At 44.8% G+C, this 25,895-nt stretch overlaps 1 protein-coding gene across 2 annotated transcripts; it reads left to right on the plus strand.

Annotated features, from left to right (window-relative positions):
* Positions 1-840: 840 nt before the first annotated feature.
* On the plus strand, positions 841-23,954 carry TESPA1 (thymocyte expressed, positive selection associated 1). Of its 2 annotated transcripts, XM_055003653.1 has the most exons (9): positions 841-932; positions 7,093-7,274; positions 8,516-8,558; positions 13,695-13,744; positions 14,723-14,776; positions 16,635-16,671; positions 18,546-18,644; positions 20,250-20,458; positions 22,855-23,954. In XM_055003653.1, exons 2-9 carry the CDS (start codon positions 7,106-7,108, stop codon positions 23,484-23,486), a joined length of 1,293 nt encoding a protein of 430 aa, XP_054859628.1. In that variant the 5' UTR covers positions 841-932; positions 7,093-7,105; the 3' UTR covers positions 23,487-23,954. The 2 variants fall into 2 exon arrangements, with proteins under 2 accessions (XP_054859628.1, XP_054859629.1); XM_055003654.1 differs by lacking the exon at positions 18,546-18,644 and having other exon boundaries at positions 8,513-8,558.
* The last annotated feature ends 1,941 nt before the right edge of the window (positions 23,955-25,895 follow it).

Consider the following 25,895-nt stretch of genomic DNA (forward strand, 5'->3'; position numbering starts at 1 on the left):
GCCTAGAGGCCATAGAATCAGATTGTCAACAGAGTTTGCTTCCAAGTAAATATGCACAAAATCAGCCAGCTGTAGTGGGATAATACCCAGTTCATTAGGACCAAACGAAAATTCAGGCAATGAAAACTGTCAACTAGCTTTTGAATTTCGCAGAATGCTTTTTCAGGCTAGGTACCAAGAAGGCATCAAAATAAAAACCGGGTATCGGGGTGGGCCCAAGAATTTTTGGTGTCCTAGGCAATGAATGGCTTTACCACCCCCTCCTGCATCACAGGGACGTCACCACTTGTCTCTCCTCCACGTCATGGGGTGGCAGGAAGCTGCCGCCTTCCTTCCTAGCTCTTCTGTACTGGGGAGAGAAAAGTGGGAAGAGACCCTGCTGCTTCCTGATGGAAGGAGCAGGCTCACTGAGGACTTACACCATTCTTCCCGCCTCCATTTTATCCTCACAACAAACCCTGCGAGGTAGGTGAGGCTGAAAGTCTGTGACGAGCCTAAGGTCACCCAGCAAACTTCCAATGTTGTTGTTCTTTGGGTCATGTGCATCTCAAACTGCCAGGGGCTTGTCATTAAAAAGAGAAAAATACACCAGGCGAGATCTAAGTAACCAATATGTTGCGACCGCCCCTTTCTGCCATCACTCAACAGCCTGTTAAACTTTTCCTGGCAGGGTGGGTGAGCGCCGGATGTGGGCCACCGTTTGAGGCTTTCATGTTAATCTATTTTTTTTTCTCTGGTGAAGTTTCCTCTCCAAAACAGATCAACTTCCTCCGTTCTGTGCTGACGCAGACCTGGTGAGATTGGGGCTGGGAGCAGGACTGGGCACAACTTGTTAGTGCCACTCTGAGAAGCCAGGATGGACCCTTCGGAGGCAGATGCCAGCTCTACAAGGGCGGTCTCCCTAGCACTCTATATGCTCTTCTGACACCCGGGTGAGTAACAGACACTGAAAACCACTGGCATGGGCTGTTGTTTTCGGGGCGCCTGCTTCTGGGTAGGAAAGCGGCTGTCATCTTTGACAGCATCATATAAACTGAGGCACAGAGAACAGTGGGAGAGCGGGAAGAGCGATTGGATGGGACTCGTGGTTCTGGGATTATGCTTTTACACATGTATGATAATGCACTACAGCAGTAGTTAGCAACACAGGGAAATCCATTTGCAAATCAGTGCCATAGGGACATAGGAAAGTCCAGTCGCAAATGATTGCTACGGTGTTTCAAAAGTGCATTATCCAACAATGTGTGAAAGCAGCCTACTGCGATTAAGTACAGAAAGCAGGATCTAAAGGAAAGAAAACCTTCTCTCCCCTTTCTAATTATACCAGAAGAGTCTTGAGAATTTGAATGTTGTCCCTTGCCCGGTCTTTTTAAGTTTCAGCTACTTTTTCAGTGCAAACGCTGAGCATTTATGCATACTGAATGAAGCGGTACAGGCCCAGTCCCTGAATAGTGAGAAGTCCCATGGGGCAACACTCTCAGCTTGAGTTTCCTTTGGATGACAAAGAAGGCCAGAGACTCACACTCCGTTTGGCAGACTAGCTTTATTTCCAAATATACAAGCAAAGGGAGGTGAAGAGACATCCCTACAAGGCAGCTTCCCATAGAGTAATCCTGTGCCTCAAGGTACTGCTTCCTCAGTGTAAACTTCCCTCTCTCCATTCAAGCTTCACATTTCAGAAAAGCCCTTCTGGGTCAAAATCTTGTCTGGTCTGGCAACCTGTCTCCAAGCAGATTTGACCCCCTTCGGGATGTCTACAAGCATGGTATGAATGCAAGAGTCACCCCCCGCTTTTGCCCCCATAGCTACTGATTTTACTGGGACTGGGCATCTCATTCTCACATCCTAGGTCTGGCCCACATTGGCAGGTGAAGTCAGTTCAGGGAACATTCCCAAGGATCATGTAATCCTACGCTGCCGTCGCAGTGTAGGAAGCAATCGCTCTTGCTCTCTCCATGTGTTCCTTAAGGAACCAGACAATTAATGGTGCATCATGTTACTGCAGCCAGGGGGATGTGGAACATCGAAAACAGAATGGTGTGGGGGACATGTGCATACAGGAAGTTTTCCATGCAGTTCCTGCAGTTGTAGCCATGCCAAGACAAAGTACCCTTGGCACTTAGGCTGCCTTGCAACATACAACATACTTTAATTGTGTTAAGCAGCGTTTTCTAGATTGGGAGCAACAGAGGTTATTTCCAGCCCCACCTTTTGTTTGTTCCTCAGCTGCGTTAGGATTGACCACATACGTTGACAGAATTCCGCAGTACTTCCATGCTCTTGAGACCCCGGGATGTCGTAGGGCCTTTATGCTGGCCAGACGAAACGCCTTCCCCTCCAGTGTCCTTCAGCGGAGATATTGGCAAGTCCCCCTTTCAGAAAGACACTGTTTGTGTGGAGCCAACTGCCCAGATACCATCCAGCATATAATGTTGGAATGCCATTTATATGATACGTTATGAAGTATGTTGTTTGAGAGGCTGCCGGTATATATTGAACGCCAGAACCGTTTACCCTTTTGTTGTTTTCTGTTGAAGGATAATGATACAGCGATTTCTAAAGCGGTTGCAGAGTTTTTAGTGGGCATGCTTAAGATTCGTACTACTTTGTATAAATATATTGTTTTCTGATATTTTATGTAATTTTATAGTGGCGGATTCCGTGCACCTTGGATAATGCAATTTCAATGCACTTTATCAATAGTCTGAGGTGGATTTTTTGTTCTACACACAAAAAAATCCGTTCCAAATGATCTATAAAGAGGATTGGAAGTGCATTAGCCAACGTGTGTGGAATCACTCAGTGACTTGTTTGTTGTTTTAGATTCTTGTATGCCATTAAAGGTATTTGATTGATTGATTGATTGATTGATTGATTGATTGATTGATTGATTGATTGATTGATTGATTGACAACATACAAGCTGGGCCAGATCCCGCTTGACACTGTCTTCAGAGCTGGTTCACATATTACTTGATTATTCAAGAGGACTCTTTTACTCAGATAGGAGGGCCATAATATGAAGAAAGCCGTCCCAGATGCATAATAAAATGGTTAGGACTGACTATAGACTTTACTAGTATAGCTGTCAGTGTGATCCTAATGGGTAGATCCTATGTCATATAATATGTCAATCTCAGAATTACTTACGATCTTTTTCAGCATTTCTTCCCCTCTGTATTAGATTTCTTCTGGTTTTAAATCTTTGCAAATTTCCATGTATATACCCTCTTACATCTGTATTGAAATTGACAGTGCAATCCTAAAAAGAGTTACTCCAGTCTAAGCCCATTGAAATCAATGTGAGGTATCAAGTGATAATAACCATACATGTGCAAAGTAGACCCCCCACCCACCCCTGGGAAAACATTAAAATTTATTTCTGCTCCAAGGGACTTGAATTTTTGTGAATTCTCACCTAGAGCTCAGATTTTTCCCCCATACTTAAAATAAATCAGAGTGGTGATATGCAAACATACTCCAAGTCAGATAGAACTGGATCATTTAGAATACAAACAATTGGCAAGTGAACCCCTGATGCAGGTCAAATTAAACACGAGCAGTTTGTCTGTCTAATAAATAAGGCTGGCCTCCTAAAAACATTTTCCTGGAAATAAGCCCCCTTGAATAGACTTCTGAGTAGACCTGGTTAGGATCGTTCCCTTAGTGCTTTTAGCAGCAACCGTTCATATTTATTTATTTATTTTTATTTATTTATATTCTGCCCTCCCCACATCAGCAGGCTCAGGGCGGATTACATCATATACATTATAAAAAACGTTAAAATTTCAACTTTAAAACCAATAGACAATAATATATAATTTAAAATCTAAAATACAGAGTACAAAAAGCAGCCGCACAGAAACAATTCATATAATCCAACTGCCCCTAAAAGAATATTACAAAGGGTCGGGTGGTAGCTATTTCTTGATGGGGGGGGGGGACGATCCCCTCTATTCAACCAGTGGGGGGCCCTGCCCAGTATCAACCATACGCCTGGCGGAACAGCTCCGTCTTACAGGCCCAGCAAAAGGATAGCAAGTCCTGCCGGGCCCTGGTCTCATCAGACAGAGCATTCCACCAGGTTGGAGCCAGGACCAAAAAGGCCCTGGCTCTGGTCGACGCTAGGCAGGCCTCCCTGGGACCAGGGACCACTAATAGCTGTTTTTCACTGGAACAAAATATAAAGATTAAGCATTGTCCCTTTCCCCAGAAAAGCAAAAATCTGCGTCTTCTTTGTGCATCAGGCTGTTTTTAAGAGCACAAGGGCAAAGCTAGGAAAAACATGGCAGGCAATTGGCACTGTGCCTTTAAAATAAATTCAATGAGGTGGCAGTGCAGATCAATGAAGGCAACAGTCAAACAACAGATGCCCTCTGCTTTTTCTGTATGGTCCGTGCTGGTAAACTTGTCCCACCGTTCATGCTCTGACCAAGGGAAAGATGATAGATATAATCTTCCCCTTCGAGGCCGTTGTGGGCCTTATCAGCAAGCTGCTCAGATCAGATCAAACTGCAAGAACTCACAACCCCAAAGGGTTTTTTTGTGATAACAGCAGCAGCCAGCTAGGTTCATATGACCCAGCACCAGTGCCTGGTACCTGAAAACTCAGGGCCAAGCTACAAGTGACGAATGACACTTGAACGGCAAGTGTATTTCTCCCTGTTCACTTGCCCTCCACTCAATCCACTTGCCGTTCAAGTGTCATTCGTCACTTGTAGCTTGGCCCTCAGTCAGACACAAAGCCAGCTTAAACCATCTAGGAAAACTTTTTTCTCTAAGCAGCGCACTCAAACCAGCAACCAGAAACCAAGATCTAAGCAACCATAATTCAGTACATGGAATTTTGACACAATACATTACTATCCAGTTGAGTTTATAGCATTTAATAATGATAAATGCATTAATACAACAACAAAGGGTTTATGACGGTCACAAGACCAGCCAAGTAAAATACAGATAAAAAGAACAGTTTTTAAAAACTTAAAATGGGTAAATACATAAAAGCTAAAATCATATATATGTATATATATCTAACAAAAGCTAAAATCATATATATGTATATATATCTAACATTAAAAACTCACGTTAATTCACTTCTCAGCAATTGACGTTTCCTTCGTCAAATGATACCACTTTCTGAGTGCTGTCACACAGAATTTTGCAACCACGTAAGATACATTATCATTAATACTAATTTGCTAGATAAGCAGAGGCATTCTTATTTATTTATTTGTTTGTCAAATAAAAACATTACAGTATAATTTGCACTTTAAAACAGTTCAAAATGACAATAACAAACAGTCCCATATAAATATTTAAAAGAATATAAAATAGCAGCACTCAACCGATAGGAGGTAATTGATCTACCACCTACTGTCACTTAAAAAGGACTAGATGGTAGATGCCTCTAATAGGGAGGACTCTGATTTCCTCTGTTCTATTTTGTTCGGCCGATGGAGTCCCCAGTGGAGAGAAAGATGGAGTATAAATGAAGTAAGTAAATAAGTAAATAAATTGCAAGACAGACAAACAGTGCAATCCTAGAGAGAGTTACTCAAGTCTAATCCCATTGTAATCCATGGGTTTAGACTGGAGCAACGCTCTTTAGGATTGCAACTGGGAATAAATCTGTGACAATGTGACCAAAGTTAGTCACATGCGCCTTCTTCTTTGGTAATCAAGAATTTTGCAGCAAGTGGCAATGCACACACAATAAATGTCACCAGTTTCCCAAGATCGGACCAGGCCATGGCCCTTGCGTACAAGTCAAGGCAAAGCTGCTCTGTGCTGCATTCCAAGCAATCAACAAACAACAGCAGCCAGGCAATCTGGTCAGAAACGCAATTTATGTTAAAAAGGGAGAAAGAAAGGCTTCGATCCAGGGAAGTTCAGCTGACAATCGCGCCCCTACAGAAGTTCTCAGCATCCCTGGTTGGGAGGGACTATGATTGCCAACAGGCCTGGAAGAAAATGTCCTGTCCCTTTCATGGAGGCTGAAGCTGTGGAAATGGGAAGAGGAAGCTTTTCTTGGCATGGAGGTAAATAACATCACCCAGCAAATAACATCCCATATGGCCTCTATTATTTATTTATTCGACTTCTATTCTTCCCCGAACTGGCAGGCTCAGGGCGGATTACATTCTATAAAACAGCACATTAATAATAACAATTTAAAATTTTAACATTTTACAACAATATAAAAACAGTACAATAAAAGTATTTAAAAGGACAAGGAGGGAAGTGCAGGAGTAGTCAGTGGATCAAACAGTCTGCCACCCACCATATTAAAATTACTTGCGTGGTTGGTTAAAACAGTTTGATGGCGGATGCGTCTAGCAGGGGGGGGCATTCACCGCTATTTGGCCAGTGGGGGCCCAGTTCAGCCTCAACCATACGCCTGGCAGAACATCTCCGTCTTACAGGCCCGGTGGATGGACAGTAAATCCTGCCGGGCCCTGGTCTCATTGGACAGAGCGTTCCACCAGGTTAGAGCCAGGACCAAAAAGGCCCTGGCTCTGGTCGAGGTGAGGCAGGCCTCCCTGGGGCCAGGGACCACTAGCAGTTGTTTGTCACCTGATCGAAGCATCCTCTGGGGCACATATGGGGAGAGGCTGTCCCGCAGATATGCTGTTCCCAGTCCGCATAGGGCTTTATAGGTTAGTATAAAATATTCTGTTTGATGTTGGAAGTTACCCTGAAGATCAAAGGCTATTTGACTCTGTCAGCCACTGCCTTGAAGGTCAACCTGGAAAGGTCAAACAGGTACAGACTTATTTAACCATTAATGATTAAATGCTGGGAGCACCGGACCTTGTGATATCCTGGGGTAATTGATCCTATACATCCAAGACTGCAGCAGACGTCCTATAAATTTCAGAAGATCCAGGTTAAAGATGAGAAGGGAGAAAGAATGAACAAAGAATCATGAAAATGCATGGTTTTGAGGATCAAATGACGCATGCCTCCAGTTTCAGGCTGAAAAAAAACCCAGTTTCCACATTTAAGAGGGTGGGCAATCTGACATAAACTAAATAAAAAAGAAAGTGTTTGACCGTCAAGCATTCCTGACCATTTCTTCCTCCCTCCTTAGCTCTCTGCTAGCTATGGAAAGTTCCTCATCGAGACTGAGCCCATCCTCTTGGAAGCGCCAACAAGCATGGGCCAATCAGTACTGCACACGGCACAGTACGGCTATAGAAGAAGAGACGTCCAATAGCTGCCAAGAAACACCTGAGCTGCAGCCAGCGTTCTTGGAAGAGGCATTCTTGCAAGGTGGGGAGATGTATAAATGTGCCTTATGTTAAAGTCTGACATAACGTTTATCCGGCAGGGGACCCAGTTTGGACATGTTCAGCCCAGATATGCTTTTCCTCTCTAGGATCAAGCTCGGGGGGGGGGGACTTCAAGTTTGAAGCAGAATCTGGCTGAGTATGGTGCTGATTGGCTGCCTCCTGTGATGTCGCTCAGAAAGCTCCTTCTCACCCTCAGGATAAATTTTCAACAATATGGTGGCAAATGGGCAGATATATGCACAGGTTCTATGGATTCATTCTGCTAACATTCCTTGAATGCAAAGAGCCTTAATCTGATGCTAAGAGTAACTTCTTGCACCAAAGAAAGCCAGAGACTCAGGGATTCAGCTCATACATATGAACGCAGTGAAATTGTCTTTTGGTTAAGTTCGACTTTCTGCCTGACGCAAACATGCAAGATTGATGGTTGAGAGCTAAACTACATGAGATGTCCAACACGTGTCATGTTCCTGGAAGTTTACCTGGGAAATGTAGTCATGCCCTGCCCTGGGCTCCTGGAGGAGAACCTGAATGGAGAGAAAACCCTGCTTGGGGTTTCCTCCAGGAGCTCAGGGGCAGGGCATGACTACACTTCCCAGGTAAACTTGCAGGAACCCGACACGTGCTGGGCGTCTTGTATAGTTTACCTTAGTGACAGTATTTGATTAGGTGCCAACCTGTCATTTCAGTTGTGAAGCCACAGTCATCTGTAGCTGAAAGCTATGGTATAAGATCTCTTAATATTTCATTCGATTTAGGCATTAGTATACTGCCCTTAGAATAACTGGCCCAAGGATACCCGCCTAGTATGCTTCATTGCAAACAGGGATTTCAGCTTGGGTCTCCCCATTCCAACACTCAATATACGGATTGTATGATATTTGCCTTCGTTGGCCCATGTGGCTTAAGGTGTCTACTTTGACTGGTGTCTGCTTTCCAGAGTTTTGGATGAACCCTGGTGTTTAGTTTTTGACTTCTTTGTAACTGGAGACTCTGGGGTTTGTTTATTTATTTATTCGTTTAAACCTTGCCTTTGTCCTCAATGGGGACCCAAAGAAGCTTACAGCAACCGAGAAAGGGTCAGAGAAGAAAAACAGTAGTCAGGAAGTAAAGGGCAGGCCATTGTAAGATGAGATTATAAGAACATTGCAGTAATAAATGTCAAAAAACTGAGGAGCAGCTGCCAGAGATATACATGTCTCTTTGTCTCGTTTCAAGCAGGAAATTCATCCAGTACGATTGAGAACTGGCTGGAGCAATGCAAGTAAGTCTACCTGTGTGAGCTAGAAAATGATTCCTGGCTAGGATTCGGTGACTGAACTTTGTTTGAGTTGTGGCTAAGATTCGCTTTCTTAAAAATACCAGTAGGGAAGGGAAATCTACCCACATGTTAAGATCTTCCTTGGAGACCCTATGCTATTAGCCCATACTGTGTGGTGGGCATTCAGCTGTGGATAATACAACCTTCTCTACCATGGGGCCAGTATAAAATTCCTACCTGGGGAGCTTTACTTTGCTCCTTCCAGGGTCTGTTCAGATTTTGGGTAGTCTTTTTTCAGGAAGCGTTTGTGGTGCTCTTCTTAAGTTAACTTACAACTTGAGAGATGCTTCTAACCAGGGGTTATTTTGTAGAAAAAGAGCTGGAGGAACTCATTAGCATAACTCATTAGTATATGCCATGCCCCTTGACGTCACCAGAAGTGTGTCATTAGCATAACTGATTTGCATATGCCACACCCCCTGACATCACCTATCCTGGCTGTTTTGGACCCAATCCTGGCCATTCAGGGCCGAATTTGGGCCCAAAATGGCAAAAGGGGCCGAAAAGGGGCCCAAAATTGTCAGGATCGGGCTGCTGCAGAGTGGGAGTGATCCCGATCCCAATCCAGGCTGAAATGGGCCCAAAATGGCCAAGAGTCAGGTGGGTGGGGCCACCTGACATGTGACCTCTTTGAGGAACTGCCGGAACTGTGTTCCGGCGCGTTCCCCCTCAAAATGAGCCCTGCTTCTAACTTTTTTTAAAGTAACCAGTAACCTGTACTGACATTCACAATAAAGACTATAAACTGCTTTATTAGTTAGAAGTAAAAAAAAAAAACCTAACCAATTTTTAAGAGCTAAAAATGGCTTGTAACAACCTGAAGTCTGTAGCAACATCTGGCAAAATAGACAATTTAAAGCTGGCTTTCACATTTACCGAAAATTGCACAGGAACTAAAAATATCAGGAGGAAGGCAAACTAGGCAGGAAGTACGTCGTGGCATATCCTCCCTGTCTGTCGCCCTGCATCCTGGTGATCTGTGTCACTCACAGCCCACTCAGAAAAGAAGGTCAGCAGAGACTGGTTGTTTGCAAAGCTGCAGCTAGGGGGTACGGAGAACCCCCCATGGTTGCAATTCTAAAAACACTTTCCTGGGATTAAGCCCTACTGAGTAAAGTGGATCTTACTTCTGAAGTAGACCTGTCCAGAATTGCTCTGTGAATTGAGACCTTGGATGCTAGTTGGGTGCAACCAGGACTGACAACTGCCTCGAGGGGAAAAAAAACTCCTGCCACTTTAATAGAGGGTTAATAGAATGTTATTTACTACCTATTTCCGTACATTAAGCCTCTGTTAAAGAGACAGGACTTTTTGTTCTCCGGGCTGGTTGGCAAGTGTAGCATCCCGTCAATGGCAGGGCGCACTGGATTTTTCCTGATACGAAAACACAGGTGTAATTTCCCTAGATGCATCTATTTATGGGAGAGTGTTCACAGATTACAAAGAACCCATAGATTCTCTCCCCCCTCCCCCTTCCCATAATGTTTGCCATTGTGGCTTAGCCCTAAAGTCTGTTTTTAGTAATCTGGGGGCCAAGCTACACATGATGAATGACACTTGAACGGCAAGTGTATTTCTCCCTGTTCACTTGCCCTCCACTCAATCCACTTGCCGTTCAAGTGTCATTCGTCATGTGTAACTTGCCCCTGGGATAGGTAAAACAATAAGGAAGAAAATATCTCTCTCAGGGCCAAGCTACACATGACAAATGACACTTGAACGGCAAGTGGATTGAGTGGAGGGCAAGTGAACAGGGAGAAATACACTTGCTGTTCAAGTGTCATTCGTCATGTGTAGCTTGGCCCTGAGCACATGCGAAATGCCTTTCCCTTGTCTCTACGGGCTAAACTATCTTGTTATTGCTATTGCTACTGCTATTATGTGTTATTTATTGTCCATCTTTCTCACTGAGGGCGAAGCTACAAGTGACGAATGACACTTGAACGGCAAGTGTATTTCTCCCTGTTCACTTGCGCTCCACTCAATCCACTTGCCGTGTCATTCGTCACTTGTAGCTTGGCCCTAAGACTCAAGGCAGATTACACAGTGTGTGATTAATTCAGTCAACATCAAGGACATTTCCATCAACAATGCCATAGGGTAAATAAACACAAGTTTACAAAGACAGAGCATTAGCAAGAATCCAATACAGTGCTGAAGAACTGCTGAAACAGAACACAAGCAATTCTAGGATGTTGGGGATCCATTTTGAAGGCACTTGTGTAACTGAGGGCCAAGCTACACATGACGAATGACACTTGAACGGCAAGTGGATTGAGTGGAGGGCAAGTGAACAGGGAGAAATACACTTGCCGTTCAAGTGTCATTCATCATGTATAGCTTGGCCCTGAGCTGAACAACGTGGCTGCAGTTGGCTTGGTACAACCAAGGCTCCAATGCACAAGAAAAAAGGAGTTACTGTCCCTCCCCCAAATCAATTTTCTTGATCAGAAATGCTCGCCCCCAGAAGCTTTAAGCCTCAGGAAGGAGGAAAAAGATCAGTGTGATATACATACCTGTCTTTCCCCCCTCCTGGGGCTTAAAGTAGCCAAGGAGAGGAATTTTTTTGGAGTTTTTTAAACCTTTAATGTGCATCAAAGATTTGGCAGATACAGGCTTTACAAATGTTCAATTACGTTTTCAATTGGGAAAATGGCTTAAGTGGGCTAAGATGAACACCCCACTCCAGATCACTCCCCCAGCTGCTCTCTGCATCGAATATACACATCTAGAGATCTGAGGGCCAAGCTACACATGACGAATGACACTTGAACGGCAAGTGGATTTCTCCCTGTTCACTTGCCCTCCACTCAATCCACTTGCCGTTCAAGTGTCATTCGTCATGTGTAGCTTGGCCCAGAGACAAACATATTCTGAGTGTCTCATGTCCTTTGCGCTTTGGCAACCAATCATCCCTTTCCTCTAAACATGTAGGATGTTTTTCAGTCTGCCCCACTAGAGGGAGCATTTCTGTAATCAAATGTGAACTAAGCATACTCAAGTCTCTCTCTATATATATGTCCAGAGGAGTTAGCCGTGTTAGTCTGTAGTAGCAAAATCAAAAAGAGTCCAGTAGCACCTTTAAGACTAACTAATTTTATTGTAGCATAAGCTTTCGAGAATCACAGCTCTCTTCGTCAGGGGCCAAAAGAAACTGGTCAGATATAGAGGGGGAGAGGGGAGGGCAGAGTAGATGCAAACAGCTCCTTCTGATATGGAGATCAGTTTGCTTCTGTAAAGGTTCAGGAGTTAGCCGTGTTAGCAAAATCAAAAAGAGTCCAGCAGCACCTCCAAGACCAACCAATTCCACTGCAGCACAAGCCTTCGAGAATCACAGCTCTTTTGCTAACATGGCTAACTCCTGAACCTTTACAGAAGCAAACTGATCTCCATATCAGAAGGAGCTGTTTGCATCTCCATATCAAAAGGAGTTGTTTGCATTTACTCTGCCCTCCCCTCTCCTCCTCTATATCTGACCAGTTTCTTTTGGCCCTCCATGCATCTGACGAAGAGAGCTGTGATTCTTGAAAGCTTATGCTACAATAAAATTGGTTAGTCTTAAAGGTGCTACTGGACTCTTTTTGATTTCTCTATATATGGAGCAGCTCTCCCAGCACATATTCCAAGGAATTCCTTGATTCCCCTTCTCTCCTCTGCTCCGTTCCCACAAAATAAACACACAAACAGTTCATTCGGTTCTTCTGTAGTAATCTGTAGATACAAATGACCTGCCAACATCTTTTCCACACTGTGACACTGAGAGATCTCTGTCTTTTGGTGCTACACCTCTGAAGAGGCCAGCCACAGCTGCTGGCGAAACGTCAGGAACTACAATGCCAAGACCATGGCAATACAGCCCGGAAAACCCACAACAACCATCGTTCTCCGGCCGTGAAAGCCTTCGACAATACATCGGACACCTCTACGGGGAGGAAACATTCCAATGGAGAGATCTCTGTCTTTTGGTGCTACACCTCTGAAGAGGCCAGCCACAGCTACTGGCGAAACGTCAGGAACTACAATGCCAAGACCATGGCAATACAGCCCGGAAAACCCACAACAAACATCGTTCTCTGGCCGTGAAAGCCTTCGACAATACATCGTTATTATTTTACTTTCTTAGTTTTGATGCCATTGCTGAGATGGTTCTGTTGTTTATGGTCACCCAATGGACCTCAAGTGGGCCTCAGAATATTCAGCTGAGGCTCTGGGGGAAATCTTTGCATCTGCCTACGTTACAAACATTTCTTGGATTAATACCATTCAGTTTAACACCATGGCATACTGCAAACAATCCTGGGAATTGTAGTTTGAAAAAGACAAGAAATCTGTTGGAGATTCCTAGAGCAATCCCCTTTGGGGTTGCCAACTCTGGCTTGAGAAATTCCTGGAGATTTGGGAGCAATTTCCAGGGAGGGAGCTCCGTGGAGATGTGACATCACTCTAGAACTTCTTTTTCTCCTAAATTCTATGGTACATTATACAGTCCACCCTCGGAAGGTGGTGCTTTCTCCAGGGGAACTTACCAGTGTAATCTGGATATCAGTTGTAATTTCAGGAGAAATTGAGACTGAGCTGGATAAGCTACTTTCTGGCTCTCCACTGCACTAAAGCTCCCAGGAAAAAGAAGTAGCTGTAAAACTGATTAATGTCTAAAATATGGATGTGGCCAACTCTGGGAAGGTGCCTTTGGGAGAAGGTGGCTGTTGATGTATTCTGGTCCATTAAGGCTGGTAAAGGTCAAAGCCAGCCCTTTTGATTGCAGTTGAATGGTATAATTCATTAGTGCTTTCATGGCCAAAATCGGAACTTTAGGGCCAAGCTACACATGACGAATGACACTTGAACAGCAAGTGTATTTCTCCCTGTTCACTTGCCCTCCACTCAATCCACTTGCCGTTCAAGTGTCATTCATCATGTGTAGCTTGGCCCTTAGTCTGAAAGCCATGAAGACTTCGTTTTCAGGCCAGGCTATGCCGATTGAGGCTGATTGTTCATAACATTCCAGCTACGATCAAATGGGAAAATAGATTGATTCATTGCAACAACAATGAAGATGCCTTTGATTCTGGTTTTCAGCTCTTCTGGGGACCCTTTCATGGACAGCCTCTCTGCTCAAGGTGCCTCTGGTAAGCACTTTCTCTTGCTTCAATGGTTCCACTGTGTTGACCTTCATAAAAATGGGGTTAAGGTAAATTTGGACATTCCAGAGTTCCAGTGGGATGTATCAGTGTTTCTGTTTCCCCAGCAGGGCTGCTCCTTGGAGTCATTTCTGATCAGGAAGCCGGAGCAGGGGGAAGGTTTAATCCTTGTTCCCCTTACACTGTGGTCTTAGAGCAGAACCACAAGTGACAAAAGGCACAGGTTGGACACTTGTCAGCTTCCCTCAAGTTTTGATGGGAAATGTAGGCAGCTTGGCGGAATGTTGGACAAGTGACAGATGAAAAGTCCATTGGACAGCAGTCGGAGAGCCAAGCTGCAAGACCAGGATGCCTACATTTCCCATCAAAACTTGAGGGAAGCTGACAAGTGTCCAATCTGTGCCTTTTGTCACTTGTGGTTCTGCTCTCAGTTTGAATTCCGCCAGCATGCCTGTTATTTAGATGGGGAAAATCTATGGGGCGCTCCCACGATCTTGTCTTTTAGACCCTGGCTTCATCAGAGTGAAAACCTTATAGCAGCTCCCAGTTTTGCCCAAATGACTAGTTCCTGCCCTTATTGGCCCATGAGCTGTGTTTGCTCACCTTCCTCTTTCGGTAGGGACGCCAGGCTATGTCTGGCAACCAGCAGGAGCTTCAGGGGCAGGGACATGGGGAGAGTCTGTGCCATGATGTCAGTTCTGGGACAACCCAGAAGCGACATTGAGCAGCTCTAGGAATCATTGAAAACTCTATGGTACCCAACACCCAGAAACCCGGAAGTGACATCACAGTGCACATGATACAACATTTTTTAAAAAATCCTCCCTCCGCTGCTGCAAACAATGAGGATTGCACTGGTAGCCCTATCTTCTGCCCAGTTTTTAGAACTTGATGGTCCATTATGAGTCCGTGGGTGTTTGAATTTATCACACAGCATTGGAATGATTGTCGATTGTTCCCTTGCAGGACCCTGCAGCAACAGAACCAGCTTTGAAGATGACCTTAGCCTGGGAGCAGAAGGTAAGAGGAGTAATATTTCTGGGTCCTCAGTAGGCTACCAGAATGAGGAACGATGTAAAAGTACTATAATATGAAGAACAACAAAAACATCCCATACAGAAGTCTCCAGGCCTCATTATGGAACAAACTAAGGGCCAAGCTACAAGTGACGAATGACACTTGAATGGCAAGTGTATTTCTCCCTGTTCACTTGCCCTCCACTTCATCCACTTGCTGTTCAAGTGTCATTCATCACTTGTAGCTTGGCCCTGAGACCATGTTATCTTAGGGCAAGTCCCTAAATGACCATTTCTCCAACTCTGTTAAATATAAGGAAAAATCTCCAGATTATACATTCTTTACTACAAGAGCTGTTTGGAGTTAACAGGATTTTCTTCCTAAATGTCCCTGTGTGGTATGGCATTGGTGGGAGAGCTAATCTGGAGGAACAGCCGTGTTCCTTGGGGTTTTACATTGCAGAGCTCAGGGCCAAGCTACACATGACGAATGACACTTGAACGGCAAGTGGATCGAGTAGAGCGCAAGTGAACAGGGAGAAATACACTTGCCGTTCAAGTGCCATTTGTCACTTGTAGCTTGGCCCTCAGTGAGCAGCAGGTAAAACCCATGGAAATAAACTCCGTTTGTAGGACAGTCCCAGGAGCCTAATGGTAATACAACAGCATCTTGGGATTTGATATGAAATTGAATCCACATGTTAAGCCTCACCTGGAGCTGCCAACCCTATGTGAGTTGCGTACATGTTGTGATAGTGTACAGAGATGATCATCAGGCCTGTAGAATTTCAGATGAGATTGTGATATTCTTAGCCATTGTATACAAGGAGTGGCTGATTGGAAATGGAGGCACTCCAGACAATCTATGGCGCACTCTTTGCCACGAAACCGCAATCCCATCCTCCCTTGTGCCAACAGACCTAGGGCAAAATGTTCTTTCCATTTAATAGAGGCTTACTGGGACATTGCAGGAGCCCCATGGCGCAGAGTGGTAAGTTGCAGTACTGCAGCCCAAGCTCTGTTCACAACCTGAGTTCAATCCTGGCAGAAGCCAGGTTCAGATAGTTGGCCCAAGGTGGAGTTGAACACCCTATGCAAGGTATCCCTTCCAGGGCTTGTGCTGCTACTCCCAGGTGGAACTGAAGCTCCACTGGCATTGCTAGGAGTCGTATGTTCCCAGGAGGGGAGGTCAGTCTCCTCCCATGCTGCTGATGGCTGGGAGTGATCCAAGCCCTTGTAGATTTTTGGTGCCTTCCCCCTCTTATCCTCCCGAACTGTTGCCTGAATGGCTTGGCTGGAGAACAGACCCTGCTTAAGAGACAGCTTTGGTTTGGAAGCTCATCTAGCAGGAAAATCGATTTGTGTAAGTTCAATGAAGAGCCCCGTGGTACAGAGTGGTAAGCTGCAGTACTGCAGCTCAAGCTCTGCTCACCGACCTGAGTTCGATCCCAGAGGAAGTGGGGTTCAGGTAGCCGGCTCAAGGTTGACTCAGCCTTCCATCCTTCCGAGGTCGGTAAAATGAGTCCCCAGTTTCCTGGGGGTAAAGTGTCGATGACTGGGGAAGGCAATGGCAAACCACCCCATAACAAAAGTCTGCCAAGAAAACGTCGTGATGCGATGTCCCCCCATGGGTCAGTACAGGGGACTACCTTTACCTATACCTTCAGTGAAGGTGAAGATGTCCACCACCAGTTTGGGAGGTAACATTTCCATAGGGAGGGAGACCAGCTTTCATACCAGATCTGTCCCATTCCAAAGGGAATGTGCTAAGGCTGCTTAGCAAAGGGCTGCAGGGTGAACAGCAGCTTCAGAGCGACTTGATGCATCTCTTGCTTATAAGATCTTTTCCCTCCTCCTTACAGCCATATTGTTACTGGACAAAGACACAGACATATCCAGGTGAGTTACAGAAGCCAAAGTGTGCACCTTTGGTCGGAAATTCAGCAACATTTCACAACAGATATCTGAGGGGATAACTTTTTGAATTTTACTTCGGAAGAAACTAGATTTTTGAAGAATGCCTTTTGGAAAAACAACAACAAAAAACAGTACATTTCATAAACAATGGCATGTATCCTGCAGTCCACTTCCAATTAACCATATGTTAGTGGAAGCATTTTTATTTTAATTTGCAACATCCTGTTGTCTAAAGGACACCTTATTGTATCCAACCAGTATATACTCACATGTGCAACGACTACAGTTGTGGTGTAAGTTTGTGTTTGCACCCATGCACCATTATTATTGATTGTAGTAACAGTTAGCATCCGCAACTGCCCAAGAATTGTGACATGCGCAACGCTACTGTTTCAACAGGTATTCAGTCATTAATGGGGTTTTTTACTTGTTTATGTATTGCTAGTGTGTCTTCTGTTTAGAATATTGTGCTTTTCTTATCATTTATGTTTATTGTTTAGAGTTTAAATAAAGGAAATTCTATGGACCTGTAGAGAGTTGGAGATGAATTCCACCTATGTGTTCCTTCATGCTTGTGTCAACACTTTAAAAAAACCTTACATTATGCATCTTTTGGGGGAAAACATAAGATGATACTTACTATTACAACGCAAGTCTATACATGGTCTATTCCGAACTATAGCTGACTACTTTCCCTGGGCTGACTCCCATGTAAATATATGCAACCTTAATGTAGTCAGTTAATCACTTTTAAAGTCTTTCCAAAAACCTATGCGCCCAAATGCTTCTAGTAATCGACAGCATTGAAAAGAAGTTTTCCCTGGGCTTTGTTGTTGTTTTTTTGACTGGTATATTATTTGATCTTTGCTGGCTCTTGCTGGCGTTTATTGATCGTTTTAAAATTGAGGGTTTTATCGTTTTTCTTTTTAAATCTTCCCTTTTATTGCTGCTTCAGATGATTTGATTGCTGGATCTCATGCGGCTGGTTAGGGTTTGTAACTTTTAAACTGGCCCCTCTAGCTGTTTCTTTTATATCAGTTTGATCTGCAGCGATAATTGGGTGATGTTTTCCTCCATGCCATGAAAAGATTCAGCTGTCCCTTTCCACTCAATAAATGAATGAAATCCTGTCCTCGAGTCATCATTGATGTATGGTGACCCCTGGTGGGGTTTTCCTGGCAAGAGACTAACAGAGGTGGTTTGCCATTGCCTGCCTCTGCAACCCTCGTCTTTGTTGGAGGTCTCCCATCCAATTACTAACCAAGGCCGACCCTGTTTAGCTTCTGAGACCTGACATGATCAGGCTCTCCTGGGCTCTCCAGGTCAGGGTTTCCATTTATTAAGCCTCTATTAAAGGGACCTGCCCTTTTTCACAATGCCTGTAGAAAATCATTTTAATTAGGGTTGCCAGGCACATGACTGAAGCCTGCAGGAGACTTTGTTGCTTCTGGCTGGAACCCGGAGGTGACGTCACTGACAATCTAGGATTTCAGCCAATCTCTATGGTAAAAACCATCAAGATTGGGGAGCTTCCTAGAGCATCACCAACATCTTCCCCTGCATTCCTCTCCTGCCACTCAATTGAGCACTGGCAGGGATGGGGGGAGCATCAGTGGCAGACAGTGGGCAACTGTCAACCCCAGTTTTAACAGCAGTGTGTTTACAAGTTGTAATGATGATGCAAGCTCACTCCCAAATATTTGATTGAGAGTGCCGTAGAGAAAGACTTAAAGTAACAAAACGAAAGAAAGCTCAGACTTACAAGAACCATAAGGGATTCTCTAAGTAACCCTAGCAGCTACAAACCAAAAGAGAGTTATGCTCAAGTCTTTTTACCGTCTTTGCTTCCGTGGCAGGCCCCTCAAAGGTGCATCCTGGTCTGACCTACACCTTAATCTGGACCACAGCCTAACTTCTAGTACTTTCTCCGTCAGCACTAACAAAACTAACTCCAGGTAAGGATGGAGTAGACTTGCGGAGGGCTTGGGTGTGAAGAGACAGCATGAACCAACAATGGTGTTGTAGTGGTGCACTCAATGTGGCGCGAGGAGAGAGGAGCTCTGGTCCTCGCCTAGCTTTGAAGCCTATAATGGGAGCCAAGTGACATGCGACATGGTAATGATGCAGTGCAGAAAATCCCAGGTAGCACTCTTAGTTCTTTGAAAGATTGATGGGATAAAAGTATATTTATTTATTTGTGTCATTTATACTCTACCTTTCAGGCTGAGACTAAAGGCAGATTACACAGCATGAGATTAGCACAGGACATTTCAATAAACCATGTCATAAGGTAAATAAACGCAAGTTTACAAAGGCATAACATGAGCAAAAAATCCAATACAGAGTTGGAGAAATGCTGAAACAGAGCATAAGCAATTCTAGGATAGGGTCATAAAGCAACAGGTAGTACATAGGAGCACATACTTAAAGCAATAGATACATGTGATAAAATCTATGGTTGCTAGCTCATTAGTGAAACATCTCTTTAACACCACCTCCCTATAATACAGCCCTCCTATCTGAGTAAAAATCTGTAACAACTCGTGTGTTATTTTTTTGGCTGGCCGTTGTTGGAAATAGGGTGCTAAGATTGAGTTGGGGGTATTGGGTTTGTAGGGTTGATAGGGTTTCATCTAGTAGGGGCAGGGCTCATTTTGAGGGGGAATGTGCAGGAACGCAGTTCTGGCAGTTCCACAAAGAGGTCACATGCCCACCTGACTCTCCGCCGGTTTGGGCCCGTTTCAGCCTGGATTGGGGCCGAAATGGCCCGGATCAGGCCTCTGACGGGTGGTTGATCACTCTCCCACTCAGCAGCGGCCTGATCCTGACCATTTTGGGCCCCTTTTTGGCCATTTTCAGCCCCTTTTTGCCATTTTGGGCCCGATTTCGGCCCTGAATGGCCAGGATTGGGTCCAAAACAGCCAGGATAGGTGATGCCAGGGGGCGTGGCATATGCAAATCAGTTATGCTAATGACACACTTCCAGTGATGTCAAGGGCGTGGCATATGCTAATGAGTTGTGCTAAAGTGTTATCCTAATGAGTTCCTCGTGCTCTTTTTCTATGAAATGACCCCTAAGTAGGGGTGTTTTTCTGTTCTCTTGATTGCCAACACCATAATCATAAGAGGAGGGAAGGGGAGTCAAAAAGAGTGTTAAACATGAGATGTATACAGAAATGAATCCTGTGTGAACATAAGAAAAGCCGTCTAGTACATCACCCTGTTTCACTGTGAATATTGGAGATATTCTGGTGTGTCAGACCTGAAATGGGAGTGGTGTGTGTGGACATACTTGGTGCGGCTGGCAGCTGGGAAACACACACACACAGGCACCCAACGTTTTGTGTTCAGATTCAATAGTCATTTGGGACAACTGATATTTGTTTTGGTTGGGGAGGAAGATCACAGGAGAGAAACAGAACATTTTGTATATCAATTTCTTAAAAAAGTTTAAAATTATTCAGGAAAAGACACAGAAGGACAACTTTCTTAACAGACAAATTAGAAGTATGAACAGAACGGGTGCTCCCTATGTTTATACCCCTCTCTTCTCCTGCTAGTATCTCAGAGGTGCTGGAGCGGTGTGAGGTTGATGCCGAGACCGTCCTCTCCAACTTGGGCTTCATACAAGAGGAGACCCCGGCTGCATCGTGGATCCCGGCTCGGTTCTTCGCCATTCCGTCCCAGGCCCAAGGCATTGACTTCCAGCTGTTCTTAAAAGCCCAGGTGCAACGGCTGGAGATGGAGGATCCTTACCTGATGCTAGCAAGTATGTGCCATAAGCTTTCACAATAATTCGTTCTAGAGCTGGAATTTAGAGATAAAAATTGGAGGCAATTACTCCCACTCCGAAAGAGAGAGGTGTGTTTTTGTGAGCCGATCTCTTAATAGCAGGCAGGTGACCATGGCCGTTTCCACACTATTCACCTTCATCCAGAACGCTGCGGAACGTTGCGAGAAAAATGCAGAAGATAACGTCTTCTCGCGCAAGTTTTGCGTGATGTTGTGCAAAACTCATGTGAGAAGACGCTATCTTCCACGTTTTTTTCATGATGTTCTGCAGTGATCTGGATGAAGGTGAATAGTGTGGAAATGGCCCATCTTGCAGTTCTGGGGAGCTCATGGTGATATACATATTTCTCCTCTTCTTTTTGTCCTCACAACAATCCTATGAGTTAGGTTAGGTGATAGTAACTACTGATATCCATCCAGAGAGCTTCCCAACCAAGAGGGGATTTGAACCCATATCTCTCCAATACTAGTCTGAGGGTCAGAATACACGAGATGAACTTCACGTGAAGAGCACTTGATTGATCCCGCAATCATTGCTTGGGAATGGTAGTCTAACCCCCTCCCTTCCGAGCAAAGTGGATTTTCTTGCAAAGAACAGCCACTCAGGGCCAAGCTACAAGTGACGAATGACACTTGAACGGCAAGTGTATTTCTCCCTGTTCACTTGCCCTCCACTCAATCCACTTGCCGTTCAAGTGTCATTCATCACTTGTAGCTTGGCCCTCAGCTGAAGAGATTGTCTTTCAAAGAGATTCTCTCACAGAGAGACTGATTCTTTTTCAAAAATCCAATCAGCTGATTTTGCTTCAGCTCAGAGACGGAGGTGGGGTGGGGGGAAATCCAAGGTGCGATTCCCTGCTGGGGAGAATAAGAATGAGAGGGGATGAATTTCTCTCTTGCACTTGCAAAACACCTCAACTTCTTTCCTGTCTCTTGTTATGTCGTTCCCCACCCCTCACCCCCATCCTAAATTCTCAGAGGATTTTTAAAAGAAAGTGTGTGTATGTGTGTGAAATTCCCCCCTCCCTCCCCAGCTGAGAATCACGTTAAGCGGATGGTTTTTTTAAAACTACAATTCCCAGGGATCATTGCAGGATCCGACACTTGCCCATGAGTATCGTGTGTTTTGACCCTGACACTCTAACCATACTAGCTCCCAATGAAGAGCAATAAGCAGGTGGAGTGGGGCTTCTCATCCAGCAAATCCCCCCCCCCTCTCAGTTTTACCAGGCAGACACCACTGCCTTCTAATGGCAGAATGAAGACATTGCCAATTATAGAAAGGAAACAAAATGAGGCTTTTATCATGGGTACACGTGCAGAAGTTCTATTGTATGGTCTGGATATGTCAGTTTTGGCGATGTTTCATCTTAGAAACAGCTCTGCAAAGTGGGTCAAGTTGAGAAAGAATAAACAACCTAAGGTTATCTCGAGAACTTCATGGCAGAGAAGGGATTTAGGGATGCCAGCCCAACTCTAACTTTTGCCCTCTTGCTTCATTCACCTGGTTGGATGCAGTGCGGAGGATGAGGCAGACCTTGAGCTCTGGAGCATGTGGTGAAATGGCATGCACAAACTCCAGAGGCCCTCCAGTGATGTCACTTCCAGTTGAAACCGGAAGTGACAGCCTGGCTGCTTCCACACACGTTGGATAATCCACTTTCAATACGCTTTAGTGAACATTTATAACTGCTTTCCATGGCTGCTTCCACACACGTTGGATAATCCACTTTCAATACTCTTTAGTGAACATTTGAAACTGATTTTCCATGTGTGGAACAAAAAATCCACTTCTAAAGGATAAGTAAAGTGCATTGAAAGTGCATTATTCAACATGTGTGGAAACGGCCCCTCTCTTTGGGGCCAAATGAGCCCCAAACAGAGCAAAAATGCTATCAAACGTAGCATGCTGATTTCACTTCAAAGAGATGCCATCACTTCCAGTTTCAACTGGAAGTGACATCACCGGAGGGGCTCCAGAGCACATGTGCTTGAACACACCACCTGCCCACTGCCCCCCCCTTCCCCAGTTTCCAGGTAAGGGGGACTGGCAGTCCTAAGGGGATTTGAAGCTGGTTCTCTCAGAGCAGAACCAAAAGTGACAAAAGGCACAGATTGGACACTTGTCAGCTTCCCTCAAGTTTTGATGGGAAATGTAGGCATCCTGGTCTCACAGCTTCGCTCTGACTGCGGTCCAATGGACTTCTCAACTGTCACTTGTCCAACATTCCGCCAAGCTGCCTACATTTCCCGCCAAAACTTGAGGGAAGCTGACAAGTGTCCAATCTGTGCCTCTTGTCACTTGTGGTTCTGCTCTCAGATCCTAGTCTGATACATCTCACCTATTTTGTTTTTCCTTTTACACTTTCATAGGCCGGTTCAAGCAGGTCCAGACCCTGGCCATAACGGCCAATGCTTTCTTCTGCCTGTATTCCTACGTGTCTAAGACCCCTGTCCAAAAGATCTCCCCTGCCCTCCTGTTCTCAGCCTTCCCGGACATCCCAGATTCTTGGAACACTCCCTCCAAGCAAGAAACCGAATCACCTTTACAGCGCCTGAAGAAAGCCATTTCAAGAATGTGCTTGTACACTTTGCCTTCATCCAAAAAGCAACCTCCTATGAGCCGACTGGAACAGATAGCATGGGAAGTGATTGACCTGGCTCGCAAAAACAGACTGTATTGTGACGTGGAAAACAGAAAGGAAGAGCCTCCCATGGTGCATAGTGGAGGCCCCTCACTCCAAGCCAGGAGAAGTGCCTCTTCTATGTCCACAGCTACTTCCACAACTTCTTCCTGCTTCTATTTTAAAGCTTCCAGTCAATCTGGGCAAAAGACAGAGTTTCCGCAAGCTCTTTCCTTGTGCAGACTTTCTCACTGCACAAGAGAGACAAGTATAGGGGAGACAGGCCATATCGGCTACCAAGAACAATACTGTTATGGGAGACATTCTCCAAAAAAGGCTTCTTCACCAGAGGAGAGCAGTGATGAATCAGAAGGAAATTGATCCAGCGAGGATGACTGGGTATGTAGACGGAGATACTGTAGCATGGGAAGGCATCGGTCTGAAGGTTCAAACCTCACCGTAGCCATGGACCCAGCAGGTGGCCTTAATCAAATTACCTCCTAAGCCCAGCTGTGTAATATGGGGATAATAACAGAATAGTAGAGACTTAACTGGTGGGTTGTCGTAAGGATTACATAGCGGCATCCAGCTATGTGCCTCCTGAAGCCGTCTTCCCCGAAGTATCCTTTCTCCAATGCAAAGAACCGGTCCTGGCTTTTCTCCATCTTCACTTGATAAGAACAGATATTCATGCAGAGTAGCTACATAGCTTGGAAGGCTGTGAAATAATTTTCTTCTTTGAAATTCTTCATGGAAAGAAAGACAGCTAATATTTAATAATAGTTTCCCTAGAGTACAGTCTGGGACCTATGGGGCTAACTCATTTTCTTTTTCAATGTTCCTTGAATAAAATGCATGCCTTTTTTAAAAAGCACCCATACTTGCCTTCATTCTCAGTTGTCCTCATTTGCCATTATTCATATCATCAGGTGGCCAAGACTTATTTGTGGTGGTTTTATTGATAGCCATCGAGCAATGTAGGTTCACGACATTATCTAATTTATTTTATGATCACTAATGGGATAGATTTGCCCTTATGATTTGGGAAGAAATCTAGAGGATGAGAGGATTGTAAAAAAGAAGGAATTGCCACAGTTGGAAGTATTTAAGGGAGGGGATTCTATTCCCCACTACAATTGCCACTTTTGACCTCAAAATAGAATGAAGGCAAATATTAGGCAAGTTCTAGCCTAGATGCCTTACTCCAGCCTAAAGGCAAATTTCTATGATAAATCTATACAGTTATATCTCACCCCACACGGGGTGTGTGGGGGGGAAGGGGAGGCAGTTGTGAATTTCCTGCATTGTGCAGGGGGCTGGATTAGATGACCCTGGAGGTACCTTGCAAGGAAGGAAGGAAGGAAGGAAGGAAGGAAGGAAGGAAGGAAGGAAGGAAGGAAGGAAGGAAGGAAGGAAGGAAGGAAGGAAGGAAGGAAGGAAGGAAGGAAGGAAGATGGAGCAAGGGTCACTGGGTGTGTGTGAGGGGAGGGGAGGTAGTTGTGAATTTTCTGCATTGTGCAGGGGTTGGACTAGATGACCCTGGAGGTCCCCTCCAAAGGAGGGAGGGACATGGAGCAAGGGTCACTGGGTGTGTGGGGGGGAAGGGGAGGTAGTTGTGAATTTTCTGTATTGTGCAGGGGGTTGGACTAGATGACCCTGGAGGTCCCTTCCAACTCTATGATTCTAATATTCTCTATGATTCTATGAAAAGTTGGATTATGTCCATTGGTGCATCCATCAAATGCTGATTTTCCCACAGTCCTTACCTTCTCCTGCAGCTCTTTTTGCAGCTCTTAGAAAAATCATTCCTGCACTCATGGGACTCTTGAGGAGGAACAGCTTATGTGGCCTGGGTGGCTGCACTGAGGAGAGAGTTCCTCTAAGGTGCACAGTGTTGTGAGCCAAAAATTTATTTTATGAGCTGAAACTTGCACAAAAATTTATTTTGTGAGCTGACTTGAGAGTGCGATGACGTCACTTCCGGAAGTTGTGCAAGTGTGATGACATCACTTCTGGAAGTGACATCACTCCCTGCAGTGATACCATTTCCCGGAAGTGATGCCACTTCCCAGAACTCAGCACAATGGATTACGACGAGATAAATGTTAGTAAGCTTGGAAAATTACACTGTTAGACTAAAGTTTTTTCCCTTTTGTATCTTCTACAAAAAGTAAAATCTTCCATTCCCTTTCCCAAACATTTCATTTCTTTGGAATCATATTTTAAAATATGCAAGGAGGGGGCCTCTAAAAATCCAAAACCCACCTCACAAATCAAATTCTAACAGATTCCCTTATCACCAGTCTTCTGAACCAGAGACCAGACTCATCAGCCATCTGGCAAGAACGAGGTTTTAGCAATGTTGCAAACCTGCTCCCCACAGCCTGGCATTTCTCTTGCAGAGCAGAGCAACCTTTTCGGTTGCCACAACATACTCACGGACTTCACAGGCTCAGGCTTGAACTGCCAGGGGGAGAAGTTGCCACCTGGGCGTTGGGTTTGCAGCATGCCTCATGAGACCGGTGCTTGGATGCTGGGGTGGGGTAAACATACATGGCGTGTCTCTCACCTATTGAAAATCGCCTGTCACAGCCAGAAAGGGTGGGCTGTAAGAAAAGGAAATAAACATATTTCCTGTGTAGGGTACAGATCATGGGGAAAATCCCAATTCCGCACTACAGGTGATCTCTCAGAACAGCTTCCCCACCCACCACCTCTGTTGTAAACAAGTATGTGTCTGTATTCTACTCAATTAAAAGAAACACACAAATAGAATGAAGTGCTTTAGTT

The sequence above is a fragment of the Eublepharis macularius genome, chromosome 19, assembly GCF_028583425.1.
Source record: "Eublepharis macularius isolate TG4126 chromosome 19, MPM_Emac_v1.0, whole genome shotgun sequence".
Classification (NCBI taxonomy): domain Eukaryota; kingdom Metazoa; phylum Chordata; class Lepidosauria; order Squamata; family Eublepharidae; genus Eublepharis; species Eublepharis macularius.